The sequence below is a fragment of the Papilio polytes genome, unplaced genomic scaffold (genome assembly GCF_000836215.1).
Source record: "Papilio polytes unplaced genomic scaffold, Ppol_1.0 DF822067.1, whole genome shotgun sequence".
Lineage (NCBI taxonomy): Eukaryota > Metazoa > Arthropoda > Insecta > Lepidoptera > Papilionidae > Papilio > Papilio polytes.
Genome location: NW_013527137.1, coordinates 3113065 through 3135682, shown reverse-complemented (window position 1 = coordinate 3135682; position 22618 = coordinate 3113065). Strand labels below are relative to the sequence as shown.

The 22618-nt window shown below is 31.1% G+C and overlaps 1 protein-coding gene across 2 annotated transcripts; it reads right to left on the bottom strand.

The window, feature by feature from the left end:
• Positions 1-958: 958 nt before the first annotated feature.
• LOC106107280 (alpha-(1,3)-fucosyltransferase 6-like) lies at positions 959-4166 on the bottom strand. 2 transcript variants are annotated; one of them, XM_013288071.1, is made up of 5 exons: positions 3561-4166; positions 2907-3064; positions 2140-2484; positions 1674-1916; positions 959-1503 (listed from the first exon to the last, which is right to left on the bottom strand). In XM_013288071.1, exons 1-5 carry the CDS (start codon positions 3786-3788, stop codon positions 1053-1055), a joined length of 1425 nt encoding a protein of 474 aa, XP_013143525.1. In that variant the 5' UTR covers positions 3789-4166; the 3' UTR covers positions 959-1052. The 2 variants fall into 2 exon arrangements, with proteins under 2 accessions (XP_013143525.1, XP_013143526.1); XM_013288072.1 differs by having other exon boundaries at positions 2140-2394; positions 3561-4152.
• Between the last annotated feature and the right edge of the window lie 18452 nt (positions 4167-22618).

The window sequence follows — 22618 nt, the reverse complement described above, 5'->3', positions numbered from 1 at the left end:
TTTATAATAGTGCAAACAAAATATTAAACATATATCCATTGACTAAAAGGTTGTGTAGGGCAAAAGTTTCCAAATGGTTAGAAGATTTAAATTATGAACAAACTGAGAACATCCTATCAAAAATGATTAATAACTAGCTATTGTTTGCAATTTCGTTCCGTGAAATTAAGGATTTAAAAAAGATATAAAAAAAAAAGTACAAAAATGCATATCTTTCCTCTTTATTATATTAGATTAGATATAACATTCAAAATATTAAAAATGATAATCCTAATGACACTATGTATTCACATCACACACTACCCACTGACACTTCACGTTTACCTAATTTTAATTTTGTTCTTTAATATATATTAAAAAAAAATGCTTGTTTTGTTACAGTTAATTAATAATGTTCTTTATTTTGTATTTTATATGTATGATTATTGGTCTGTGGGGCGGGGGCCTGGTGATCCATTACACAGGGCGCGACCCTAGTTTGGACACCAGTCCCCCCGCCAAAGGGGAAAATTAATAAAGTTATTTTATTTTATTTTTATTTACAGTATAATAATGATCTAAGAATTGACAGGAGGGCATTATTGAGCTGTTATGATATAGTTTAATTTATACCTACCTGGTGATATGTCCTTGTCGGTCTATACCGTGAACTAAAAAAAGGGCAAATGGCAATGCAATCTCAATTGCAATCTGTCTATTTTTTTTAATTAATGAGTCTGATGGCAATATTGACGTAAATAGTACAGGAATTATACACCATTCGCGACAGTAACTTTCAAAGATTCACCGTTAAAAAGAATCTAGTTGTACAATATATCAAGGTAATGTCTAACCGTGGGTTTTTATTGCCAATCAACAAAAAATGTAGTATGATTTTATGTGTACAATGTTGTATTTTTGTCAATGAGAGGGAGTTGCTGAGTGATAGTCTTGATAGATTTTAAAATAAAAGAAATACTTATGCGTGTGCCGTTCACAGCTAAAGATACACTTTTATTCTAATTTAACAACATAATTACAACAATCAACAAAACAATAACACGAAATTGTAACTATGTACATGTCGACGCTACGTCAAAATATGGTTTTAACATGTTTTCGTCGTAAATTTTGACGCCTTCATCATTATAATTTAGGGCTTCACAGATTCTGCAGTAATGTTGAGATTTAGATCCGAAATATCCGTGTTCATTAATAACTTTAAAATGTCTACGCCACTCGTGATACAGGAGTAGTCTTGGCAAATCTTTGCTAATATTTATTATGTCCATTGCAAGTTCCTCTACCGTGTCATAGTTATCAACATGTAGAAATGAATCCGGTGGCAAGAGTGTTTCACATTCTTGTACCGTTGGACCCATGATCACTGGGATAGCGCCTTTAGAATATGCGTGATAAAATGCTTTCTCAGTCAAATATTCTTGGCATTTAGAGTTTTCAAATACTAAGTAAAATAAATATTCAGATATTATTGGACAATCTGCTCGAAAATGTCCCGGACAGCTGGAAAAATACAATTTTATATTAGGCATAAAGCTTGCAATAAGAATATATATTCAGTAAATCATAGTATGAATAGAGGGGTCTTATAAAGGATTTCGATAAAACATCAGACTCAAATAATGAGGCTATTATTTTATTCTATATTTAAAAACTAAGCAATACGCCTATACCTATTTTTATGATTTTCTGAACAAGATCCATGCACGTCTAGATTAAGATGTTTCTTTAATTCATTCACATAATTCATTCTATATGAAACACCACAATGCGATATTAAAATCGCCGCTAAAACATCTTGTCGTTTCTTACTCCAGTTAGGTATGATATCATTTATTGGTTTCTCGGCCATTGCTTCGAGTGATTCTAACAACGGTATAGTCCTTCCATATGGTACTGGCACATCGGATTCTGATCTGAAATAAATATTAAAGAAAAAATAATAAAGGCGAGAAAGGTCTGTTCTTGAAATTTTAAAATTTTCAGCGAAAATCTTACTCTTTTCTTAAGATGTTTCTAAAAGCACCTTTAAAACTAATATATATGGTTTGTTGATTGTTGTAATTTAGTTGTTACTGCTAAAGAGGTTACTTGTTTTTCTTTTAATCTCAACGAGTATTTATGTTAAACTTTACAAACCTATACGTCATTGACCAATTAAAGGTATTCACTATATCTTGCAGCTTTATCCGACGCTCCGATTGAAAGAAAGCGTTTACCGGTGATTCATCGCTGAGGAATATCCATCTTTGGCGTGGATTTCGTTTCTTTGTGTTATTTGGAAATAATCCATGTTGTACGTGAACAACTACAGCATCCGCTGTATCGAAATCTCGATCATTCTTAGGAAATACACAATTCTTGACACTGCAACCTTCTAATGAGATATCTTTCCTGTAATCAATTAAGGATTTTTTTCTTCTATATCTCTGATATATCTTTCCATATCCACAAGTGATAATTTCTCTTAATCGCTTCCAACATCTATTAAAAAAACTAAAGAAGTTAATTCTTATTTAAATGCTAAATCGCCCTTTTGTATGGGCCTAGGTTGTATTAGCGCTACTAGTGAGATTTCTACGACACCCCCTTTTTAGTCATTTTGGTTATGTGATACCGAGTGATTCACAGACATGTGGCACTACTTTCTGTCCTGAGCCATCGCACAACTGAGCCTTATTCAACATGTTATAAAGCACTTTTCAGTATATTACAAAGTACACTATAGTCTTACCCTAAAGAAGACCCTGTCTATGCTCACCACTAAAGGCAAAACCGTTTGAGTGTTTACAAAGATGTACTACTATGTTAGTTTGTTACTTCTCTTTAATGTCGTAGAAAATATGATGATGCTTATCAAAGTATGTTTTATTCGTACAATGTTTTTAGTGAATAAAGTTACTTACTGAGATGCACCAAAACTATACATATGGCGATGTTGAAGCCAGTTCCAGTATTTCCAAATCACAATTGTAAACGTTCTCTTTTCGGTATCTTTCCTTCTATATACATTTACGTCAGCATTCTTAAATAATATTGATCCTAAATTTGATGTTCTCCATTCCTAGAAGAATGTAAAAAATTTTAGCTAAAAATATATATTAATTATTTTTACTTCGACTGAAATGAACGTCATAGTTTTATTAGGTCTTTGTAATCTTTTTATCCCATAATTTGTTCAGACAAGATAAGTTTCTTAATTGCGTTTACTTTTACCAACTCAATGACATACATATAATTTTCTTAATAACTTTTACTATGAATTATTTTTTTTAAAAAGTTTCAATTATTTTCATTCACAAAATGTGTGCCCTTATCCTGTAACAGTTCCTCTAGAGATGAGGGTTTCCACTTTGCATTTTCACCGATTTATTTATTTTAGTTTTTTATTTTTTTATAGTTTTTTCAACATCATCATAACGAAATATAGGCTGATTTTAGCCGTGTAATTGAATTTGGTGAAAATTTCATAACTGATACAGTTTCGCTACTTATTATAATTTGTTTACTAAATCTGGATATTTTTATTCTTTTTATTTGTTATAATAACAATCACTTACCCTTCTTCTATTAAAATACGAATTAACAATCTTCTCGTGATACTTAACTTCATCAAACGGGCTTATATTTTCTAGATTCGAATCGTCTTTACTTTCGCCTAAATCATTTGATTCTTTATAAATACTGTATTGGTAAATAACTATGGATATACTAAAAAATATTACAAATACAATATACTTGTTCAAAGCTAAACGCTTCAGGAGAAACACACAAGTTCTGTTCTTCATTTCTATTACTTAAATTCATGTTTTTCACGTACACATTTTTAGAAAGGAGCACTTTAATTTGAACACGGTATGTTTCTGTATCACGGTTTTATCAATGATAAACACAACGCGATATAACGACACGGTAACGCTATGTTGTGTCAATAACAATTACAAATATCCATTTAGGTACCGGCCTTTGAAGATAACGATAAATAGCATTCTCATACACCTGGTGTAAAGCGAGTACAGCGGACAAGAGCGATGACAGACTGAACGCGGAATTAACTTACGCTATTGAATATTCTGTTCAACTAATCAACAATGTTTTAATGTCATCCAATGAAACAATAGCTTCAAAAGTTGACACAAGTACGGATAATTGTACAGGATGTTTAAAAGTATGTATGCTTTTAAATACCGCGTAAACTTTGTGAACTGAACAATCCGGAATTGTCAGACTGTTGGAAATAATTGAAAGCTTCTATCAAAAGTACTATATCAATAAAATTGTTTTAAAGGCTGCTAAAACTGTACGTGGAAAATATATCACGGGAACTCTATTTGCTGAAATCATATTTAATACTTTTTTAGAAAATCGTATGTTTGGACATCCTGTATCTTGTTCCGTGATCACAATCATCAAACGTGATATGTCAACACGGTGTGAGTAATTGTGACCGGACAATGGGGATATCTACTGAAAGTTGTGGAAATCAAGAAACTGGAGGAATAAATAAAACAAACTCATCTCAAAGCCTGTATTGCAAATTTTAACGAAATTTTGGACGATATTTGACCAAAAATTAGATCTCTTAATCTTTGTCTAGTGATAAAAATTGCTTAATTGCATGGTCTTATCCTGACAGGACTTTAAGAATGACGGTTTTTTATTATCTTAATTCCTCATCAAACATGTGGTGTTAACTTGACATACATTTTTAAAATGAAATGTTTATGTAGAGATATAAAATGTATTACAAACAAAAATTTTAGATATAGGTATAGTAGACATATATTTAGTGAATGACAATGGTCGAATAATTTTATTTAGACACTTCTGACCGTGTAACCGTGACATACATTTCATTGTTTTTTATCCGATATACTCACCAAGGCCATTTAAAAAACATGTTAAAAAATGTTTCGATTTAAAAAAAAACAATCGAATAATTAGAATAATCAAGTTTCCGTTGCTAAAGTCACTAAAACCGTAGAGCAGGTTCATTTGAAAACGTTGGAAATGCAAGTCGATAATAATCATTGATTAATGTGATTTTCTCTCGAACCTAACTACGTCTACTTATAATGAACTCGATATACATGAAGTATGCTATCAAGTGACAAAATATTTGAAATTCTGCTTTAAAAATTTAATAAATCAATAATAAATATTGGGTTCTGTTGGGTTTTACTGCTGTCTAGAAATATTGTTATTTATACATATATTTTTTTTAATGATAACTCTAATTGGGATGGCCATATCTTCTTAAGAATTTCAGAAATGCAACGGTAAACTGCCGCTAGTTGGATTTTTGAACTTGCAATGTGCAATGCGCGGCTTCAGCTGATGCGGCAGTCTTAACTCATGAATTTTAATAGAGATTCACGGGGATTTAGGTTTCAAGTTAATTAAGATTCATATTATGTCGGCAGTAAATCTTGTACGGCTAATGTGCACGGATTCAGATAAGATAACAAAGCTCAAATCTGCATTGCAAATGCACTTCTATGCATTGCTCTAGGCACTATACGGAGTGCATGGTTGTTTAAACTTTACAGATATGATACGATACAATATTATATTATACGATACTTTACGTTGATATTCTATTACGTAGATTTCTATATTCTATTTTAATAACAATACTCTGTATCTACATTCAAACCACGACATCAATTCATTCAATAACATTTGCAGAACCTGTGGAATAACGATATATTTAGTAATTTAAATATACACTAGCTGTTGCTCGTGACTTAGTCCGCGTGAAATTACAAATAATAATAAAAATATAGCTATGTTACTCGCTGATAACGTAGCTTTTTAATGTTGTAAGAATTTTTAAAATCGTTCCAGTAGTTTTAGAATTAAAAATACATACAAAAATACAAATCTTTCCTCTTTACAACATGCGTATGATATATGTAGATTATTAAGCAATAAGATACATCAAATAATAAAAGTAGCTTCTTATTACAATATATACGATATTTTTCGACTTGTTGAAGGCATCAGATGTTTGCGCGTTATTACAGCCCTTTTCATCTGCGTAACATTTAATAAAAATGTTTCATTATTACGTCGTGATATAATGTTACGTAAGAAATTGTATTCTGTTTACTACGGGCTTCCACTACCGGAATACTTGTATAAAAACTATTGTCATTACACTCATTATCTGTAAATAAAACAAAGACAACATTATGTTTTAGTACAATACTATTCAGGCACACACAGGAGCATTATTTTTAGTTGACATAATTTTTTTTTACCTAAAAACTGTTTCAAGGGTGGCACGAAAAGTGTACGTACACCTGAAACCAAACTAGCGCACAACTGTTGGGTGATTATCGATTGTCGATTGTTTCGCAGCCAATTTAATTATTTAGTCGTACAACTAAAAATCGATGGTGTGTGCACCTTCATACAAGCTCATAAGAATCAATACGAGATTAAATAATTGTGCGATCGTTTAGTTTCAGGTGTACGTACGCTCTTATTATGTACTAAACTGAGGTAATAACAAAAGCATATCACTCGCAGAAACATAGTGTGTGTAAAATACATTTGCATTTTGCTATATACATGCCGTAAGCCTAATTTCCGTTCTTACCTCATTTACATTTTATTATCTATACTTATTCGTAAAAGTAGACATTGCACTTGTATACCGTGCTAATTTTATTCTTCTTGAAATTAGGTTATTTCAAAGTTGAAAGGATAGAAGAATGGTCGTATGCCTGTTAGAGTTTGTAGCCAAATTTGGCACAGATGTATAAGAGAGTCTGGGAGAATTTTTTTTCTTCAATTTCACGGGGAAAGCGTCAAGGTATAAAGCTAGTATTAAAAGATAAAAACTTTCATAACCATAAACTTTGACACAAATACATCTTATAGAGTAGCTGTTGCCCGCGACTTGGTCCACACATTATTAAGAAAAACAAGTAGCCTATAATATGCCCGTCTATGTTAGCTACCCTTCGGTGAAAGTCCGGTGGAAAGCGGCCCAGCCGTTTCGGAGATTATCCATATCAAAACGCGGCTTGCAGACAGACAAAAAATTATTTGATATTTCAAACAGACACTCCAATTTTATTATATGTACAGATAACTTGCTTATTATCGTTACGTAACATTGTAAATATTTTGTCCTTTAATTATTCTGAATATCCTTATATTATGCAGCAGAGTTGCTAAATTTACTGGCTGTTACAGTATTTAGGTTTAAATGTTAATAAATGGGTGTTGTAAATCATAGCGTTCTCTTGGGAACTACTATACTATAATATGCGGGAATATATAGTTTGAGAACGACGGGGGTCTTATTATATTGGTTTGTTTCATACATGTATGTACGAGTATATTCTAGTTATAAATTGTAACGTCACATTACGGCCGAGAAGATATTTAAAAAATACATGTAAAGTGTGTCGTCTTTATTTGTTTTAAAATGTAACATTATTTAAATAATTAATTACTTAACGGCTTACTCACATCATACTTTTATCCGGTGACGGCTGAAAAAAAAGTATGACCGTTAACTAATTAATTATAACATGTCTCACGAAAGTTTAAATAATTTAATTATTTAAATATTTCTGAAAACAATTTCTCTAGAGTTAAACATAACTTTTCGTATAAATGTAATAATAAAATGACTGTGCAGCTTATTACTTTAATGAAGACTAAGTAGAGCTACAAATGAAGTTCGTAAGCCTTTTGTAGACTAAACCAGGTTAATTTTAATACTAACGCTGCTTAAGGCGTTATTTTTCTTTCACGGAGGTGGTTATTTATTTTTTCATTTAGCTGGAATTTTATGAGCACTGTTTTAAGAAAGTTTGTTCTTTTAAAACAAAAGATGGAGGAAATTATATGTAATGAGAAAATTAATTGTATACTAATATTAGCGTGGTAATTAGTTTCAAAATCATTATCATCATCTTCCTACTCCCGTAGTATACACAGACGCAACAGGTTTTTGTCCTCCACATAACTCTATCATACGTCATCTCAGTCATCACTTCCTAATTAATTTCAAAATTCAACTTAAACATTTAGAATAATTTTATATAATAAAATCGTAGAAAAATGTAGAAGGAAATGAAATGAATGTTCTTTCTTGTGAATCTTCCTATTTTATTATGCTCGCAGTTTTCCATTCATGTCGTATTTTAATTACCGTGAACTTTATCTGAGCGAGACATATTTCCCGTTGCTATATAATAATTCCAGAGAACGAGAACATACACTAATGAAGAATCCCACGCCTTGTTATAGAAAAGTTCCATAATTTTAATAAGGTGTATAAAATCTTATGAAAAATAAAACATAAGACTACGAAATTTACATTCCAGTTATAATTAATACAACAGGGTTGGTATTATTAAAAATGTTTATTTTACGAATTCAGTTATAGGAGCAATCTTTATTTTCAATTTGACATAAATGTTTCTCACTTAAAAAATATACAACTTGACGAAGCGATTACATTTTTATTTCTACAGAATTATCTATACTTCAATGTTTTTGAAATTTCATCTTTCTGATAGATAAAAGCGATGTTTTTTTTGGAGTGTATTAATTTAATGTAGTTTTTTGGCTATGTTTCACACATAAAACCTTATCCATAGAGTCTAGACGAAATACATTTAGAAAAGCGATTCAATTTTATCGTGGGTCCTACGTAGTGCACGGGGTGTGGGTGGCAGTTTTAATTAAAACGGCCAGATAAACCTCTCGAACGATGTTTTTACAGACAATCGTATATCGATCCTGTACACTTTCTAAATCGAATCACTGTCTGGAAATCATGTTCTCAGCTATTCGTTAACTATATAATTTAATTAATTCGCAAACGATTTTCAAATGTTTACAAGCAACATCATAAAGTTTATATAATTTCTAGTTAAAATATCAATAATGATGTTTTTAAAATAATATCGTCTCCTCAGGATTGCATACAAAAGTTTCATCTCGATTTATTTTAATCATCTATACAAACATAATAATGCGTAAGCACACACTACTTCGTGGCGTAAGATGGCAGCAGTCTCAGAATATTTTTGAATAATACTCTCTTCAAGGAAAAGCTATTAAACTTATGGGGTAAAAAGAAAAAACCTTCATGTGGTAAAGGGAAGCGAGGTTATTATGGTAACGTTAATTGTGACATTTGCAATTGAGAATTTGACAAATGTAAAGAATCAAAATAAACTTTTTATAATTCCATGCGGATAATGCCGCACGGGAACAGTTAGTCCTCTTATAAAACGTTTAACTACGAATAAGTAATCTCACTCAACAGTATTTAGTTCCAGATAAGGAGATGCTAAGTGCTAGATAATTTTGCTAATACTACTCGTGTTAAGACATTCCGTAAATTGCTTACATTTCCACTGTTATCTGTGAGAGGAATTTCAAAACAAAGGAATTTGAATTACTATCAGTTAATACCACAGTTTTCTACACATACGAGTGTAATATATGTAGATGTAACAGTTTATTGTAAATGTAATATATACAAATGATAATTTTAAGTGTTTCTCTTAATTTTTCTGCCTTTGTGGGAAATGTCAATAACTCACGTCATCGATTTAAATCTTTTTAAGCAAATGTATCGCGCTGACACCCTTATTTAAGAAAAATAAGGACATGTAGTAAGTTTTTAAGTACAGCTTTAGGCTTTAGATGCTATAAAACAACGTTGTTGTCTTAAATTGCAATCTCATTGAGGCGGAAACAGTTTGTTTACATCGTTTACAGCCAAATCAAACAAGGTATTATAAAATTCAAACTTTACGGATGCTCGGGGTTAGCGTTCATACGAGTGTGTTGGTAAGCGGGAGACAGATAGGTCCACCGAGGAAAACTTGTGCTGTATTCCGGTCTGCCTTCCGAATCTTTGAATACCTTTATGTCCTGCTAATATACAAAATTATAAAATTGTATTCTACTCAGGGTTTCGTCTGAAATTTGTACTGTTATATAGTTTGGATGATACTATACTACTGTTCGTGCTAGGTGAGAACTTTCCTTCACTGAATTCGCAAACGTTCTTCATTCCGCAGTGCAGCGAACTGACTGGATATGAATGTCTTTTGCGATGCCTTACGCTAAAAATCTTGTATATTCTTGCAGTATTTTAACGTGTAAAGTACAACTGTCTTAAGAATTACACTGCGTCTTGTTGTTTGTGACTTATTCTTGTATAATTTAATTTTGATTTAAATTAATATTTTACTTATAAATTATGTTTCTGTAACAAAGAAAATTTTGCTAAATGTAACGTAAATGGGGCCCCCGTATTATTGAAGGAGAGAGATTATTTCAAAGCTTACTTTAAGCCTTTAATGCAAAGACTTTACAATCATAATAAAACAATTGAAAAGCCGATTTAATATTCCATTGTCTTAATCGTTGCCGTATTTTGTGAGAACGTGACTCTAATTGCGTTTGGGATTTTAACGATGAATTTATTTACTAAATGCCCATCTTTAGTTTGTTGCGCTTACCCGACAATTTTGTAAGGACCTATCGTTAATAGGAGAGGATAAAGTAAAAATAATTTAGAAAATGGACTTTGCACACTCTTTAAAATAAAATTCAAAATTTATAAACCAAAAAAGTATGTTGCAGCATTTAGAAATGATCTTGTAATTTTAGAAGAACAAGGAATTGGATTCTCGAAGCTACATATACATTTAAAATTTCATTTATACTGTTACTGCATCTTAAAGAGGAATTAGGGCAGAAATAGAAAGGGGTTGAAAGGCCACTTACATTTACATAAATGTAAATTTGAGTGGAAACTCAAAACGTCACAAGAAAATTGCTACTCGAAACGATAATGAGTGGATGATCGTTTTCATTCAGAAAACTAACCAAACGTAAGGTTTTCGAATTTTTTATGTTTTATGATGATATAAGTTTGTGTACATAGCCGGTTGTGTGTTGAAATAATGAAATAATGTTTTTTTAAGAGTTTTTCGGTAGTGGTAATCAACGCTAAAGGGTTGTGCTAAGGACCTTAGCAATTATATTAGAATCAATAAGTTTTAATTATATCTCTTATGTACAATGTAGTTAAAGTTCATTGTTGATAGCCATTTACAGTTCTATCAATACAAACGCATTTTAATATCTTAAAGTAGGTTATTGCAATGTAAGAAACGGGACGGAAAAATAACCCGAGTATAAAACAAACAGTAGAGGTCAGATGTGCATTAAAACTTTTGTTATTAAACGGTACATTTTATAAAGCGAGTTCTTCACAATATTGTGGTTTTGTTTCTTTTCTCGAAATAACAAAGAGGTTATTTGAAAACATACAATTGCGAGAAGCTCTAGAAAAGAGAACAATACTGTTTAAAGGCCAAAATGTTTATTTATGAACTTCTTGTATTGTATTAATATATAGTATTGTGTCTTTACTTTTACTAAAATGTACTTAATTCAATGAAATAATAATAACTAATAAACAGAAAATACTCCCAAATGTGTTATATTTTTTCTTATGATTTTCTGATAAAATCGATGAAAAAAGTTTTTTTCTCGGTAGCCTTCGATTATTTTTTGGCAGAAAATACAGTTTCAAATTAGACTAATACTTGTGTTTAGCTGCTTTAAGTTTGAATTGCTGGACCATTAAAAGATAACAGAAAATTCTCTATAGATAAAATATTACTGGTTTGTATGTTAGTGTGCAATGTAAATATGGTACGCTGTGTAAGCATCCGGCCATTTAAATCAAAGACCTTCCCCCGTTCATGTTTGTTATTTTACTAACGAGCCTTTGGAACTTTTCCAGCTCTCTTTTCATTTTTCTAAATTGCAGTAGTGTTGTTTTAATTTTTATATTTACACAGATGTTGGACGAAGCTTGGTTTTTAATTTCATGCCGATTTTACCCCTATATTTACTTTTAAAGCATAGACGAAAACCCGTTTTGCTAGAAAAGCAATTAAATGTAAATTATCTAAGCAACTCGAAAGTATTAAGTATTAAGAAAGTTTTCCATTGTCGTAGCACATCTAAGGAATCATATTGTCATCCCTTTCACTCTTTTTGAAAAAAAACGATAAGAATATGTTATTGTACAATTGTTTTTGTAGTCGAAACTTACGTTCAGTATTTATTACGTAATATGCGGCATTGTCTTGTTACGTCGCTAACATGAATTAAGTTATTTGAAATACCATAAATAATTAAATACTAAATTGGTACAACTATGTTAATTATGTGATATAATAGTTGCCATTCAACTAATGCTTTAAATACTAATTATGATAAGAGAAGCGAATATGTTCGGCAATTTTCAGGCCTTCTGTAATCATCTACACCAGGAAAATGCAAATGGTTTGATAAAAATTCAAATTGCTTTAACAAAACTTCCGATTACATGTTAAATGTTATCTTTCACTGTAAATACTTCCAAAAGGAGTTTGCTATCGTATTAATTTGCTGAGTAAATGAAATAATTACGGACACTATCAGGACTTTGAAACAAGGCACTTACGAAACTGTGATATTTTGTGATTATTGGATTTAATAGATTTACATAACCATAGTTCTATCTAAAGTACAATAAAACGAGATGTTCCATCGCAATATTACATTAAGTGCTTACAAGTGACATGCAAATTAGGAAAATGGAATCGATTTGCAGTTGCTGATTATTGTTATAAACCTTTCGCTTGTAATCCTTGCATATTAATTACTCAGTGTTGCTATCGACGAACACTTTATTACTGTAATTTCAAATCTATCTAATCTAAAAATTTTATAATTAATATTATAAAAGCGAAAGTTTAGATGTTTGTTAGAGGTAGAGTTTAAGCCGAAACGGCTGAACGGATTTCGATGAAATTTGGTGTAGTAAATATGATGTAGAGGATAGTCTGGAAGAACACAGGCTACTCACTTTTTTTTTTTAATTTCACGCAGAGGAAGTCGTGGACGTAAGCTAGTAAATAATAAACCAAGCTTCTTCACCGTTTGGTGCTCCTTCGGTCATCTATTATTTTACTTTTAAAACAAATGAAACACATTAAAGCGAATAAAATAAGACTACTTATTATTTAATGCCGGAAATAGGAAACGTTTAAGGTAAATAACTGATTTATTTACTTAAAGCTAAGGAAGCGGTCACCCGCAGTTGTTGAACGCACGGCACATTACTTAAATTTAATGATCGTTGAGACAGCTCACCACAAACGAACGCTGCACTAAATAAAGTTAACCTCTTTATGTAGCAGACCCACAATTACATAAACTGATCTAATTTTATTCACATATAAATCTTTACTTGAAATGCATTTCTAGCGTTTACATAAACATCTATACTCGTACATATAATAAAACTGGAGTGTCTGTTAGTAATATCAAAAGAAAAGTTTCAGATTTTGGGAAGATGATGTGTTTTCGTTGCTGATAACGAAAATCGGATTTAAAATTTTTTTGTCTGTCTGTTCGCAAGCCGCGTTTGTTCTGGGTAATCACCGAAACCGCTAGGTCGGTTTCATCCGGACTTTCATTGAAGGGTAGCTGACATAGACGTGCTTATTGTAATATAATGTTACATTGTAAAATATTTCTTGACTTAAGAATCTTATACTAAAATTTAATTTAGTGTAAATATAATAGTCCGACCTTTAAATTTTAACGTCAGATTAAGGTCCGAAGACGAGCTACAACGCTACGTATTTAAATAGTTTTTGCTAACACCCAGATACTAATGTACTCGTATTTTTATAGAGAATAGACTAAAAAGCTTTTATAAACGTTGTGCGGTGCGGCTCAGAATTTTATGAATAATTTACTCCAACAACATTTTAATGGTTCCAGTGTGCAACAGGAGCTCTAATGTATTTCACTGCAGTAATCTGTTATAGCTTAAAAGTAAGGTTTGTCAGATATTATTTATTAAAATGTATGCAATGTTGGGTACACATATAGTTTAAAGTAGGCATAGTGTGACGAAAAAAATAATTGTTTGAATTAGTGATTTTCATTTTATTTCAAAAAATATTTACAAACATTACAATAATATGGTAAAATAAGTGCTTTTAATTAAAAGAATTGGTATCTTAGTTTCTTCTAGTATATTTTTAAAGGAATTAAAGTTGCAAATGTAAATTATAATTATATCTAATGTATACGTTTCCATTAAAATATAAAGCGAATGGGTGGTCTAATACAAATTAATTCCTTTTGCCGGACCCTTTCCTAAAGAAACTGTTCCTAAATAAAACCCTTTTTCGCAGCTTGTAATCGGCTTACTACAGAAGGTGAGATGGAAAGGAACTTAATTATATCGCAATTATACACGTTATAAAGGATATACAAAGTTGAGTTAATATATTTTTAGTTAGTAAAAGGCATTATCAATTTGAAGGACGCAATTTGCTTCTGTACCCTTTTGTATGCATTTACTAGTTTTCGCCCGCGTCTCCATTCGCGTGAAAATAAAGGCTTTTATGTGTTCTTCCAACCTTCTACATTTATGTCAAATTTCAGGTTAAAATATTACAAATACTTGCGTTCGTGTCGAAAGTGAATCATTCAGGTTATCCTGAAAACTTTGTATTATAAAATAAATCTCTTAATCAGTGATATTCAAGAAGAAGTTGTTGAAAACTCTTGTCGGTTCTAATTGCATGTTGATCAAAGTTCCCTCGATTGACAAAATGTAACCTAAAGGTGTTTTACGTACGTTGCATGAGGGCTTGTTTAGAAGTGTAAACTTCATTAGACGGTACGTGATTCCTCGCTAAGCTCTCTACTACACTCGGTGCAAAAGCAGGATTTAAATGGGTCACGTTTCTTAACACAAATATCTCTTGCAGTGCAAAACTCTCACGTTTTTATAATTGTGTTGCACTGCATGTGGAGGTTATCAATATTTTACGTGATGCATTTTAGTTCATTAATAAAAAATAATTATGGAAACTAATTCAATATTAAGATTTAATGATCAGAAAATGAGCCTAGAACTTAATTCCATAACTTTTCAAAAAATGTGTAATGGTGCCTATCTCACTAAGAAAAATTGAGGTTCGCGATGTCGCAAATGATGGACCAGTTCTTTGATAAAACATAATTTATGTCAGAGATTTCATGTATTTCATAACACATCTATGTATATAAGGTGGATGTATTCGTTTCTTTAATACGATACGAAAAAGTAGCAAGTAAATGTCTTTTACAGCTGGTGCCAAATAAAACTCGCATCGTCCATGTCGTATAAGAAGACAAGTTTCGTCCAAATCTATTTCAGCACCATATGTTGCAAAATCGATTTCGACATAAAACAAAGTTTGAGATATAATGTAACTAAAATAGAGAAATTGTATCGTTGTTGACATCATACTATTAGTAATATTATAAATGCGAAAGTTTAGATAGATGGATCGCCTGTACATCTATGTGTTTGCTATAGTTTCTGGAACTGCCAAACGGATTTTATTGAAATATGGTACAGATGTACACGATAGTTTCGAAGAACACTTAGGCCGCTCTCTTTTGTTTTTTTTTTTATAATTCGACGTGGGCGGAATTGCATGCGAAAGCTAGTAATGCTAATAAAGAAGGTAAAAAGTTTGTATCCAAAAAAAACTATATTTTCTAAAATAGATTCCTATGAAGTATGACATCATTCCCACAATTTTGATTAGTTATTTTTGCATAAGATTAAATGCATAAATTTCAAAATTCAGCTGGAAAACTTAATATCATAAAAAAATAAAAAAAAAACTTGCACAAAGCATAATTGAAATAATTTAAGCCTTTAGTTGTTAAAACATTTACCTGATACAAATGTAATTCGTTGTACGTGCGTTCTTTCATTATAGTTAAATTAATACATTTTAAGAGCACCAGGCATTCAATTGGTTTCGTATTACTCGTGTATATTATTTTAAATAAAATCATACTAACTTGTAAACCGAACGAAGATTTGTTGAAAATTTATACTTTTGGTAAATAGTAGATGTCCAAAGACTTTTTTAAAAAAAAAACAATCTAATTATTCAAATATCACGATTAAATGATTTCGGTCATTTTTTCACTATATTATAATACGCATTACTAAAAGAAAATTAATTACACAACTAATACTTTCAAGCTTCAATCCTCTCTGAATTGCTGAATACGAGGGAAAGTAGCAAATTGCAAGGAAATTTTCTCTGTCGTTGAAATATAATTAAATTTCTTTATACCATCTTACCTCCGGGACTAAAGCGATTAGTGTCTGCGAACGAGGCTCTGGTTAAGTAAATATCGCTACGTATAGAATAACTGCAACGAACTAATTATATTTTCTATTACCTTCTTCGTTTTACGACATGTGGAATATTGGCTGGTAAAATTAATAAATGTAACTTTAAAATAACACCCAAAAAGGTATTTTAGAAATTATCAATGAAATAATTAGTGTATTTGTATTTAAATACAGCCTTATTTTAATCAAATAGCAATTATTTTTATTTTCAAAATTGCTACAATATTTTGCCAATGTTAAGTGCAAAATACAACCTCTTTGGCTGACAAGCATTACGAATACAGCCAAAGAGGTTGCATACTGGCCACCAAGACCTTTGCGTTATTTCTTATTAAGAAGATAGAGAAAAAAAGGAGAAAAAAACGCGTACAAGATGTGATTGCGATATAGTTTTGTTACATGATTGTAAATATGTAAATAAGTTTAAATAAAAGATGTTTTAGTTAAAGGAAAAGTTTTGTTTTGTATTTTAGGCTGCCGCGATATCGGTAACAAATTAAACAGCGTATTGATCCAAAGATGCAAAGGAGTAGACATTAGAACATTTTTCCAGCATTATTCTAGAGATTATAAATACATATGAAAGTTAATCTAATCGTTATTTCGTCCGCTATTCCGTCCGCGTGTAAAGCATAAAAACAAAAATAAGTAGCCTATATGTCCTTCCACACTATCCTCTAAGTCTAAACGAAATTTTATCAATATCCGTTTAGCCGTTTAGGCTACAAACTCTGACAAACATCCATCCATCCATCTAAACTTTCGCATTTATAATTTTAGTAAGAAGTAAGATGTAACATAACACGTTTTGTAATAAAATGTATTAATGCCAAACGTAGATAAACAGTTTTTGCAAAACTTATTTTTATGCAACATACTTTTTTCTCACTAAACCTTAAAGTCTGAATGCAACCGCTGTAACGAACCCCAGCGACCTCATTTCTGTTCGAATGAAAACCGATTTTTGCGTTTGTCGGTTTGCCTATTTTACTCACCAACGTTACACTTGTAGCCTTTTGTCCTTTAAAAACTATGTAAAACTGCAAATGTAAAGCTACTAGCTTTTCCCATGCGGCTTCATCCGCAGTTATTTATAAAAACTTTATTTTATCGTTTACATTTGTCAATTTCAAATGACATGACGATGACAACCCACGGCAATCTTGCTTCCTTGATGTTGGCAGCAACTTATGGTTCCCACATTAGGATTTTTGTCCAATTTATTTACCAACTAAGTTTAATAGCGTGAAAGTTTATAGCTTAAAGCGTAAAGTAAGTGTAGGGCTCTTTAATTAAAAAATATTATTTAAAAATATGCTGTAATTTCTGACATCTTAGGCAACAAAGAAGTGTGTGTTTACGCTTTATTATAATAGTATAGATAAACTGTAAATATAGTCCGTGACAGTGGGTTTTGGCTGCTTTGGCATACTTGCATTAAAAGGACCCCTTTTATTCTCTTTCCCACAACTGAGAGGGTAATGTGTAAATACAAGTGTCAGTGGAGTTCTACAGTAACATGACACTAGAATAAATAAACGAAGTCCATTGCTTCTCCAAATGTTTCAGCTTCGAGTTACATTACTTAAGTAATTGTCCAGTGGACAAACATTTAATTCTTTACTGACCCTCGTCTCCGTCAGGGTACACCTAATAAATAAAATATTACGCGCTCGTCGCTTGAAGAACTCACCGCGTCTAATTCGCTTGTTTGTCATGTTGACTTGAACTTTGCTAGGAAATATTTCGCTGACTGTTACCGTGGGCTTATATTGATAACCATCTGTACAAAAACATATTACGTACTTTTAAACAATTAATATAATAGTAAATAGCGATTTAAATTTAACATTGATGAAGTTACGCCAGGAATGCGCGCGAATATTTCTCCCTCTAATGACATTGACAGCTGTCAGCTAGGGACGAAACGTTTATGCCAATAATCTAGTGTGGGGCTAATTCTACAGCACGGTACTTATTTTCTTCTTAACAATACAGAGAGTAAAGAACTTTCTGGTAGGAGAAAGGGAAATCTGGTATATTTTTTTGTTAACAAATATATAATTAAGTGGTTTCGAGTTTAGTGCAAATAAATGTTATATTGTTAGCCTCTCGATGGGGATGTAAATCATGAGTTCTTATTGATTAATTAACCATAATCTTTCTTCTTTATGTATTAAAAATAATCTCTTTTTAATTACAATTTATACATATGGCACGCCACGTTTGCAAAAGTAATTGCTTAATCTCCGTAAGTAGAGGCACTGGTACGGGATATAAAAGTAAATGAATTCATAACGCACAATACGCTACGAGCGCAGGCTTGAGACAAAGTGCCTTCGGTATGGGGAACTTTTGTCTTGTGCAACAAGCTCATATAAAATTAAAAAGGTATTTTTTATAAATATTACTTTCCCTAAGAGGTTGCTTTTATTATATTGCAATTTTATTGTACAAAAAAAGAGTAGATAACACATTTACACATGTAAATAGAAATCTATTTTAGAGTAGAACAATACATATCATACATGACTAGCAACACTTGTGTACATTGTTTAACAGGACATTGCCAACAAACTGCTGTGCAGTTTGGCGACATTTTTATTTGTAAATTTTTAAATATTTCTTTTCTGTATGTAAATAAATAAAAAAAAAAAATTACTCCATTTATTATTATTGCGATTTGAAATGATACAGAACATTATGCTTGTGTTTACAAGTAGAGATACCCTTCGGAGGAAGGTAAATCGTTTAATTTTAAATGAAATTAGAAGTTCCAGTCTCACGTAGCGTGACATACGATCAAATTGGACGCTCAGGGAGTTCCGGGGACAGACCCTGATATTTTATTTATTAGTTGTATCCTTACAACGACTAGACGAGGGTTAACATAAGAAATTAAATTTTGTTCCGTTGACTTCAATATAAAACAAATGAACACGTTATTATTTTGAACAAATTCTACATACAATTTAGGTTGCAATGTTATTAAAAAAAATCTGCCAGACACTTTGTGGAAGTTATTCTTAAAAAAATATATATTTCTTAGTAACCAATATTAGTTTGGTTTTGTGCAGACCTCTTGTCTTAAAGACATTCGGAAAAATATATTTTACCGTGTTAGCATGGAGAGAGAAAATTACTTCAACAAATGATATAAAGTGTTTCGTGTTCATTTTTGCATAACTAAAATACCATAATCTCCTTAACTCATAAAATCAGCGAGAGCATCCTCCACACTTATTAAATTTTAACAAACATGAAAAATGTTCACAATATTTTTGGAGGAATTTGCTCATTCAATTTTCCAGCTATTAAATTTTAAGTAGCCCCTTTAAATCCCCCTTTTCAGTTAAAACAACTTTGTAGCTGGGCATTGCATTAAATTGTAAACGATATACGAAGATCAAAGAAATGTTTTTCCCACAACTTAAAATTATTTAATAGTCTTTCAAATTATAGAGACAACTAGCTGTCACCGCGAATTTGTCTGAGCGGAATTAAAAATTCTACAAATTTTATTTATATCCATAAAACCTGGATTTAGTTCTGGATTTACACGGTAACAAACATACATAGATCCATCCATCCAAACTTTCGCAATTATAATATTTGTGAGTTAGTTAGAAGTTAGCTCAGTAAACATTTTCAAAATATATTGTGTATGAGACTAAGATAATTAACTCATACTTTTTAATAAGATTTAATCGAAATCATTATTTATTATTTCATTAGAGCACCAAATCTTTATCCTTGCGTTGAATTTAAATCCCTCCTTTCGCTCGCATCTTCGCTAAATCTTTAACTAAATGTTGCGTAATTAGCATTTAATACCTTAGCAGAGCCGCTAAGTCTCGTCTTTTTGTCGACTATTATTCGTCTCCTTTAAATAATTGAACAATTTTCTCGCCACACAAAGGATTTCGCCATTTCTAAAGCGGAACATTACAACGTTATTAGTTTAAAAAGTTACTCTATTGTTTGAAATATTGTTTTTTAGTTTTACAAGATAAGACAAAAGAACAGCGGGTCAGCAATTGTTGACTGAATCGATGCCATTTTTTTACAAAAACAACTGAAGAACAAGCCATTATCTGCTAAAGTAAAAAGCTATTGAAGTGACATAAAAGTTGTTGAACATCGTGGAATAGCTTTAGTAAACTTTTTCTCGTTGTTCCGATCATTATCAATTGTTAGAAAACTTAAAGACTCTTAGCAATTTAAAAAAAAATCCGATATACATAAAAACATTGAAAATTTTAATAATAATGTTGTTTATATGGGTAATTTAAAACACATTTTTTATTCACTTGTATATTTTCTCTGCTAAATGATTAAAATATCACAAAGGCGACTAATGAAAAAATAATAAAATGAAGACAAAACAGAATGTAAGCGGTTACATAACTATGGTAATACTGGGGAAATGAGAAAACCCACAAACACCTAAATTGCTTTCATTTAGTATAGAAATGAAGTCGTCGGGGACTAGTGACAAGGGTGAAAACTCTTTTTATAAACAAAATTAAAGAAAACATTCTTTGTATTCTGACTGTTAATAACAAAAGATATGATTTTTTTATTAAGACTTGTGTATTCACTATTTTCTAACATTTAAAAATATGTATCAATTCTACATAAATCATTTGTATATATGTATGTAAAAAATATAATGTACATTTAGATATCATACTTCGTACTTAATATTACAAATGGATATTTGTTAGAGTTTGTAGCCTAAACTGATAGATGAATCTCAATGAAGAATAGTATTAGAGGATATCCTGGAAAAATAGGCCGCTTAGATTTAATTCCATACGAGCGGAGTTGCGGTCGCCGAAAGCCAGTTACTTATAATTAAACTTATATTAATGACAACACCAAAAGACACTCGAATAAAAGCAACGCTGATATTAAAACAACAAACAACAAAAATTGAGTTGGATAGCGTTAGTTGTGAATGGAACGCCTAATGAATTGAGCTCGTCGTGAGTGGCGCATTCCTCGCTGGTATTGGATTCAGAAAAGCTAAAGGATCGTTCTAATGACGGCTGTAAGAGAAGTTGCGCCGAGAGGTTTATCGAGCCGTTTTAATTAAAACTGCCGCTTCTTTCTGCTCGTGTAGAAAACGCGATAAATTAATCGTTTCTCTGAATTTATCTTGTCTAGACTTAAAGAGTCGATAAAATTTCGCCTGTTAAATGACTTCGTGTTATATCAAAATTAAATTTTATAGAATTTAATAGTAGTACAATACACATTAATAGAGCGATAGTTGAAATTTTATTTCCATATTTATATTTGTATATTTTAAATCTCTATTTAAATTTCTATAATGTTTAGAAAATCGAGCAAAATCTCTGCAATATCTGAGGCACCGTATTCAAATTCTGTTCAAGTATTGACTGAACAAAGTCTAGGCACTTAAAGCTTGAATGTAGGCACCAATCAACATAATGGTTCCCGTTCAGTAAATTATGAGAATATACAATGCTATTCATGGTCTATAAATGGATCGGTTCTCGTTTCCTATATTTTGGAATCCAGAAATACGAAGAAAAACGGATTTTTAGCTTTAAATTGCGTATGGTAACTGTCATTTCGTGACCATAAACTGGGGTAAGTTGAGAGATCTCGACGTGTTACATGAGAATGTTTCGTCATTGTAAATGCTTCTTCACGTTTTAAAAGTTTAATACAAAAAGGTTATTTAAGACATTATTTAGATGCAATTTTTAAACGCTTGTAAAAGCATTGATGTATCCCTTATACAGTTGACTATAGTAACATTGCACAGATTAACCATAAAACAGATTTTTTAAATTTAATTGGCTTACTTTTAAATATTAATTTAAATATAAATGGTTACACTTTAATCGTGGATAGATTAATGAGATAGCTTACCGCTAATTTACTTTTTGCGTTAATTAAAACGCCTCAATTGGTGCTGGTGATGTTAAACTAATATGGCTGACCACTTTAAAAATGTAATTTATAAATTCGTTTGAGCATCGGCTTTTGACGACATATTACACTCACGAAATAATTTTAGTTACTTTTGGTTACTAGTATTTAAGGGTATAGTTAATATGTAGTTAATCTAAACTATATTGGCTAACAGTTTAACGTAATTAATGCATTTGTCCTTCAAACGATTTAAAATAAAGATCTCCGTCTTTTGCGAAAGCAATGGTTTAAATACTTGTGGGACACTTTTTTAGCAATTTTTTTTATACTTCAGATTATTTCTAACTGACAGATTAATTGACAGAGAATCTGGTTACTTTATTGCTTTTTCATTTGTGTTTGTGTATAATTTATAACATTGGTAATGTTGATACCTCTAGA